Source organism: Andrographis paniculata, unplaced genomic scaffold, assembly GCF_009805555.1.
Source record: "Andrographis paniculata isolate CXL003 unplaced genomic scaffold, ASM980555v1 Contig75END, whole genome shotgun sequence".
In the NCBI taxonomy this organism is placed as follows: Eukaryota; Viridiplantae; Streptophyta; class Magnoliopsida; order Lamiales; family Acanthaceae; genus Andrographis; species Andrographis paniculata.
Genome location: NW_026137612.1, coordinates 2,331,463 through 2,339,969, shown reverse-complemented (window position 1 = coordinate 2,339,969; position 8,507 = coordinate 2,331,463). Strand labels below are relative to the sequence as shown.

Below are 8,507 nucleotides of genomic sequence, written 5' to 3'. Positions count from 1 at the left end.
GCTGCCCTTGAAACAAATGGAACCTGGGTTCTAACAGATCTGCCTGCTGGTAAGAATCCTATTGGTTCCAAATGGGTATACAAAGTGAAGGTAAATCCTGATGGTACTGTGGAAAAATTGAAAGCTTGATTAGTTGCTAAAGGGTATAAGAAAGAATATGGTATTGACTATGAGGAGATGTTTTCTCCAGTTGCTAAGCTGGTGTCTGTCAGTCTTCTTCTTTCTATTGCAGTTGTTATGGATTGGTTTATCCATTAGATTGACATTAATAATGTTTTTCTCCATTGTCACTTAACAGATGAGATCTATATGTCTCATCCTCAAGGATATCATAAAGCTTCAAAGGGCCAAGTCTGTAAGTTGATCAAGAGTTTGTATGGATTAAAGCAAGCATCTAGAGAGTGGAATGTGGAGTTTTGCAAAGCTCTGTTTGCTTTTGGCTTCACTCAATCAACTTATAATTCATGTTTGTTTATTAAAGGTGTTGACTCTAATTTCATGTGCTTATTGGTATATGTAGATGATGTTCTCATCTTTGGCTCAGTTGAACAAGATCTTGTTCTGCTCAAGACTTTCTTGCATGATCAGTTCACTATTAAAGATCTTGGTCAAGCTCGTTATTTTCTAGGAATGGAAATTGCTCGAGGCACAGATGGTGCATATGTATGTCAGAGAAAGTACATCTTAGACATCCTTGATCGTTTTGGTTTACTGGGATGCAGACCTGCATCTACACCTATTCCTCCCAGTTTATTATTGTATGATGATACATCATCACTCTTGGATGATTGCCTTCCCTTTCGACGATTGGTTGGTCAGCTTTTATACCTCAATTTCACTCGTCCTGACTTAGCATTTGCCACACAACAGCTAAGTCAGTTTGTTGGATCACCTAGACAAGTGCATTAGGAATGTGCTTTGCATGTTCTTCGGTATTTGAAAGGGAGTTCATCTCTTGGGCTATTTTTCTCAGTTGATACTCCTATTTCTCTTATGGGATATTCAGATGCTGATTGGGGGACATGCAAGATTACTCGAAAGTCCATAACTGGATTTTGTATTTTCATGGGAGCTTCTCTTATATCTTGGCGTAGTAAGAGACAAACCACCGTTGCCTTATCCTCCGCTGAATCAGAGTATCGTGTGCTCAGTTCCATTGCTAAGGAATTATAGTGGCTATCCTATCTTTTCCATGATCTTCATCTCCAAATTCCTCTTCCCATTTCTATTCACTCTGACAATGTTGCAGCTATTCAGATAACCAAGAATCCAGTCTATCATGAGCGAACAAAGCACATTGAATTGGATTGTCACCACGTCCGTGATCTCTTCAAGTCTGGTTTTCTGTTTCCGGTCTATATCTCCACATCTCTTCAGCTCTCAGATCTCTTCACTAAAAGCTTGGCCGGTCCACGCTTTGCTTTGTTGTTGTCCAAGATGGGCCTTGTCGATTTACATAGGGTCCATCTTGAGAAGGGGTCTTGAGGTTTGTTTTTTATTGTTTTGTACAGCCTGGATTTAATTTTAGAATAAATGGACCAGATTCGCGCATACATGTAGTGTGAAGATCTAATATAAAAGGATCTTCACTTATCTCTACCTTTTAGTTTTTTCGATGAACTGAAATAATTTCTCTCATTCTTTCTTCAATTTCATTCTCAATTTCAATACTTACATATATTATGGTTTTTATTGTTTTGATTTTGGAGGTAGCTAGGTTTATTGGATTATTGTTAAATATTTATTTTTGTTTGGATATTTATGAGAAGTATTGTTGGGTTATTAAGTGGATCTGTGAAATTCATTACTACGCCTAAACTGATTTGAAGTATTGTTAAATTTTTTATGAAATTTGTTGTTTGTTTATGATTTGTAGGTTTAATATTTATTTATGCCACACAGTTACTTGCTTATTTAATTCCTTTGAAGCAGAAGTTGTGTATTAATATGTTGTGTAGTAGAAAATGAAAATCTTGAAAGTGGCATCTTTGGATGATTTAGTAAAAAAAAGGTTAAAAAACAGTTAAAAAGTCAAGAATTGTGGGATGGGAGGGTGGCGTATGATTTCAATGCAATGTTTTTTTTGTTTAGGATTCTTCGGAGTTCGTATCGTATATTATATACATTTGGCACAAAAGTTGTTCGCCACGTTTTGTCATATATATATTGTTTTTTATCGTGGATTCACCAATTAAAATTAATAATAATAAAATAACAAAAAAGGAGTCAGGCTGGTGACGGATGTAGAAGTAAATTAATATAGGGCAAAATAATTTGTCATATTCATATAATTATCAATTTTGGTCCCATTTAAAAAAATTATTAATTTTGATCCCACTCAAATGAAAATTTATCAATCTTAGTCCCAAGATGGTTGACTGGGACTGAAACACAACCGTGTTGGAAGACTCAGAAGGTGACTGGGCGTCCCAGGCAGCCAACACGGCCGTGTTGATTACCCTGCACTTCTGAACACGGCCGTGTTCATGCCCGTGTTCTGAACACAACCATGTTCCTGCCCATGTTCCTACCCATGTTCTCAACACAACCATGCTCTAGGCTATATTCCTGTCATGTTCTCAACACAACCATGTTCTAGGTCATGTTCACGACCATATTTTCAATATAATCAGGTCATACTTATTATTATTTTCACTTTTTGGTTAAAATTATTTGATATATATTTATAATTCAACAAAAATATGGTTTACAATTATTTTATAATATAAAAAATAATCAATTTTTAATATTTTAAAAATATATAAAAATAATAATATATTAATATATATATTTTTAATAAAGTGAAACAATCATTGCCAAAATTAAATGAATATCCAACATAATCGAGTTTAGAAAATAGAAACCAAATTGCGAGAAACAGAAGGTACATAAAGAGTATCAAATAAATCTAAATGGTGTCCAAAATTTAAAATTAAACGGTAGGTTCCTACGGCTTCAACGGGAGCTTTGACTTGATTTCCCATAAAAACAAATATTTCATTTGGCTTTGTGGTTTGGATCGTAAGGAATCTCTGCAAGGATTTCGAAACATGAGTGGTACAATCGGAATCAAACCACCAAGTATTATGAGGAACTTCATTCAAATTTGATTCGAAACATACAAAAGCATTAGTACCTTTCTTTTCGAACCAAGTCTTTCGTTTCAGGAAATCTCTTTGAAAGTGTCTGGATTTTCCACAAAAGCGACACTTGACATCATTGAGTTCCTTCTTCGGGGCTTGGGCAGACGGCACATTCACTTTCAATGGTCCGCGCTTGCCCTTCACTTTTTTATTCCCGACTCTCCTACCAGCTCCTTGGTTGGTAATAAGATGAATTGAATGAGAGCAATGATTTTTAAGCCGTGTTTCCTCTTGAACTAGCATACTGTGAAGTTCATTCACATTCCTTTTATCTTTCATGGTATTATAGTTCATTTGGAATGGACCATACTCAGGGGGCAGTGAATTCAAGATAAACTGCACCAGAAAGTTATCATCCACAGTCATCCCTAAAGCTTTCAATCTTGCTGCCAGGTTCGTCATTTCGACGACATGCTCATGAATGGATCGCGAACCATCAAACTTTATGGTGGTTAGTGTAGCCATTAGTGTCCCAGCGAGAGACTTATCTGCAGTTTGAGAGCGTTCCCCAACTGCTTTCATAAATTCCTGAGCATCATCGATTTCATGAAGAGTAGTCTTAATGTTGTTCGCTATACTCATCCACATAAGTATCAGACTTAATCGGTTCGATCTCTCCCAAGCATTATAGAAAGACTTTTCACATTCGTTGCTCGTATCAGTAATAGCAGAAGGCTTTCAACATGGAGTGGTAGGTCAAGACCTAAAACACCAAGTGGAAATTGAATGTGCTCAGACCATTCAGGATAGTTGAGCCCATTAAACATAGGAACAGATGATGCATGCGAATGAAGCGAAGCAGGTACAGTTACTGCAAATTAAAATAATTGAGATTTTCAAATCAGAGTCAAGGCAAAAACAATAAATGTACGTTATAATTCTCCTTTGGGTGAACAATAACGTATTAATTAAATATAATTGACGCTAACATAATTCGCACAATAAATCGCACTTTAATTGAACATGCATGTCATCTTTGGATAATGTTGCATATTGAATAAAAGTACTTAAAAATTTTCAATTATAAAATAATTGATCTACCTTTGGGTTGATCCTTAAATATTTTATAATTAATGAACTTTAATTTACCCGTTGTTAAAACATAATGTCATAAAAGCGTCACATTATAATAAGTAATTAAAGTTAGCATTTAATTTAATATCTACACAAATATCTTTCTAATCTGATCACTATGGTGATTAACAGATTAATCATAATTTAAATATTAAATTATATAATACATTCAAATATATTTAGATTTATTTAATATCTTTCTAATCTGATCACTTTGGTGATTAACAGATTATTCCTAATTTAAATATTAAATTATATAATATATTTGAATATAATCAAAATAATCTACAACAATAATTATGTATTATTTAAACGGTAGGGATACTATGCTGAAATGCATAATTCAGCACTGTTGGAGCTAATCACATCCCTTAATTTCAATTAATATCTAATTATAAAAATTTAATATAATAATAAATATATAATTATATACTAATTCAGCACTGCTGAAAGTATATACAAGGTCAGCATGTGATCCTCTTCCCTATTCGGTTAAATAATATACAGTAGAAAAACAAAGTTATATTACGCAGATCCAACGGTCGCGCAAATTCTATTAATAGATATATTATTAATCTTTATTTTATTTAATGCATAACGGTTATACAAATAAATCACCAATTCCATAAATCGTGGGATGTTTATTCAACTAATTGTCGATAAACTAATCTCATAATATATTATTATTAAATAATATCATTAAGGATAATGATTTAATTAAAAGCATACACATATATGCAGAACATATTCTGGATGATTTAAATTAACAATAATATACGCAGAACATATACATATACGCGGAACATATACACATAATAATAATAATAATAATAATAATAATAATAATAATAATAATAATAATAATAATAATAATAATAATAATAATAATAATCGCATATTTCAAATTAATTTTCAAATACACGAAGTTTTCAGAAATACATATCATTATTTAAATTATATTATAATAATAAATTTATAATTAAAACTTTCGCAAATTAAACATTTAGATCGCAGCGAAAAGAATCTATCCTCACATAATTCTAACCATTGATTGGAGAATTCACAAGTTCAAAACCATGCTCTGATATCACATGTAAGTTTAAAACAAAATATAATCGATTTCAAATTCGCAGATCTTGAACTTTATGATTCTCACAAAATCATATAAATGTGTATATATACTGACCTTGGTTGGAAACCATTCTCACATACAGAACGACATGTTGGATCCTCTGGTTGAGATGATGAGTTGGATGCTCTAATTTGGACGATGAGTTGGATCCTCTGATTTGGACGATGAGTTGGATCCTCTGGTTTCTCCCTCTTAACCTCAATGCCAGAATGCATAAGTTTAAATTCTGTGTGTGATAGAATAAATTTATTCTGGCCTTTTATAGGCAGAGGGAGGGCCAGAATCCTTTGCATTAAAATCATTATCCCACGTTCTATTAAACCACTATTAATTTGACTAGACCAATTCTAATATAATTAAATATTTTATTAAATCATTAATTAATGAGTGACACGAGTTCACATCTTACAAGTACTCATTCAGTCTCACTTAATTTGTAACTCTTTAATTCTATTTTCGTCTGTGTCATATATTTTGTTATTTTCTTTTTGGGACATATAATTATACACTTTAATTACATTTTAAAATTCAAAATTTATAATTATTTTAATTTTAATAACTATTTAGTCATCTTAAATATTAATCTATAATTATTTTTATTAAATTATAATTATTTTTACTAATACACTTCTTAATTACTTAATAATTACACAATATCTAAAACTTCGTGCCTAAACTAAATGAGACAAATTAGCTGGGACGGAGGGGGTAATTGTACTACCTATCTAATATAATAAATACAATTCCAATTTACAATATATTACACAAATGTCATTACTTTTATATTATATAATACTAATAGGTGTATTTTTATCATTTTTTTAATACAATACAATACAATACAATACAATACAATACAATATAATATTAATATTAAAAAATTTAGATGCAAAAAATAAACGGAAACCTCTCAATGGGACGAAGAGAGTATATAAATTCATTTTTATAAATATCTAATATAGTAAAGGCGCTTTAAATAAAAATGTGCAAGAGCAATTTCAATATTACGGAGAAACTGTGAGTCAAATTTTTTAAAAGGGTTTTAGATGCAATTAATGATCTTTTAAGAGATATATTAAAGCCCAAAGATTCTGAATTCCACGAAATACCATCGTATATCATCAACAATTCTCAATACATGCCACATTTCAAAGTATTTGTAATATGTTAATCCTTTTAATTTTCTTCTTGGCTAACTACATTAGGGTAAGTAAGATTTTTGATCCAGCTTTTATATTCATGCATGGATGATGATCCTAAATTTGTCCCATATGATATTTGTACTGAATGTGGTGACTTCGAAGTTAATTGCGAGTATGAAAATGTTGAAAGATCAATTTTCAAACGGATGCCAAGAATTCAGAACAATATCACTTATGGTCTTATGTCAATTTAGTCAAATAAGCGACATAGATGATTTTAGAATATAAATATTGTGTTGTTAGATGAATTGTACTGCATGAGTTTTTAAAAAATTTTGTTTTTTTTTTCGACTCTCATGACATAAAAATAATACTATTATATCTTAATTTTTTCTTATGTTAGTTGCATCATTTAGTAATTATTTTAATATATCTATTTTTTATTTATTTTATAAATTTAATTTTATAAGTTTCAAGAAATTAAACTTGTTAATTCTCTTTTATATTAATAATTTTATTTGTATATATATATTTAATAAAATATAGAAAAAAAAAATATGAATACTATTAATCTATTTATATATATATTATCATATAAATTGTATATTTAAATAATATAAATTTAAAATTATTTCAATTTAGAAATATAGGAAATAATAAAATTATCAATATTTAACATAATATATATTCTAAAAATAAAATATTCAAATATTTTTAATTGTCATTTCATATATAAATAATTAATATCAAACAATTATTTTACAAATATTTAAATACAAATAACTAATATTTCCATATAGTTTAATCAACTAATAACTAACAACTATTAGTTAATTGTCAAACACCCCTTAATGTGCTCAAATCAACTTTAAATTGTGTTGCCTTTGACTATAACATGTGTTATCCGTTAATATTTTGTATTTGTATTATGTTAAATATAGAACAAACAACACACATCATAGTTAAAAAAAAAAAAAAAAACACAATTTAAAATTGATTTGAGCACGTAACATGCATTCCATACAATACAATCATGTGTTTTTATTTAACACTTAATGTGTTATTTTTTTTTTTTTTGTAATTCATACATGGTGCTGCCAATATATATATTACTCGCTAACTGTCTATATATTATGTATTAATTGTGACTAAACAATTATTTTTTAAGAGTACAAAAATAATTTCAAAAGAGCACAATAATAAATTCGAAAGCGCACAATAGTAATAAAATAATAATAAAAATATCTCTTTAATCATTCCGAATTGACATGGACATCATCGTCCACCTTCCAGATTGATATTTTCAGTTCAATTTGCAATGATCTTCGGTAATTAAATCGCAAGAAAAAAAGAGAAGAAATTGGACAGAGAGAGAGACACAGAAGGGAGTTTATATTACAATTTTGTCATTGCTTTTAATCTATACCGTTTTATCAACGGTAATCCTACGAATTAGGAGTACTGAGCCAGTGCTAATTAACCCTAATCAGCATGGTACCTACCTCCTAAAAACACATAGCTCTGCGGTATGAATGGATATAATGTGTTGAATTCAATGGAAGATTGTGTTGAATTTGATAATAACATGTGATCTATGTTTTATAACATAATATAATGCAATATATGAACTAACATAGTGCTATGGAATTATTTTTGTACTCTTCAAAAATAACTATTATGCTCTTTCATAATTACTATTATGCGCTCATGAAATTATTATCATAGTCTTACGAAATTCACTCCTGCAAGTAATACTAATTACTTTAATACATATATATATATATATGTATGTTTACTATTTTCAAACTATTATTGTAATTTTGTGCTATTTTTTTATAGGTATACCTAGTACTACTTCACTAACCACTAGTTTAGGAAGATTACATGGAGTTCTATCGTAATATTTTTTATTATTACTATAATTTTTTATATTACTATTGTTCTATTTTAAAGTAATTCTTATACCTTTTAAATATTATTGTTATATTCTTTCATATTTGATATTGTATTATTAAG

At 29.6% G+C, this 8,507-nt stretch overlaps 1 protein-coding gene across 1 annotated transcript; it reads right to left on the bottom strand.

Annotated features, from left to right (window-relative positions):
- Positions 1–2,997: 2,997 nt before the first annotated feature.
- Positions 2,998–3,725, bottom strand: LOC127266275 (uncharacterized). Its single transcript, XM_051296464.1, has 2 exons — positions 3,137–3,725; positions 2,998–3,032 (listed from the first exon to the last, which is right to left on the bottom strand). The coding sequence occupies exons 1-2, from the start codon at positions 3,723–3,725 to the stop codon at positions 2,998–3,000; spliced, it is 624 nt and encodes a 207-aa protein (XP_051152421.1).
- Positions 3,726–8,507: the final 4,782 nt, after the last annotated feature.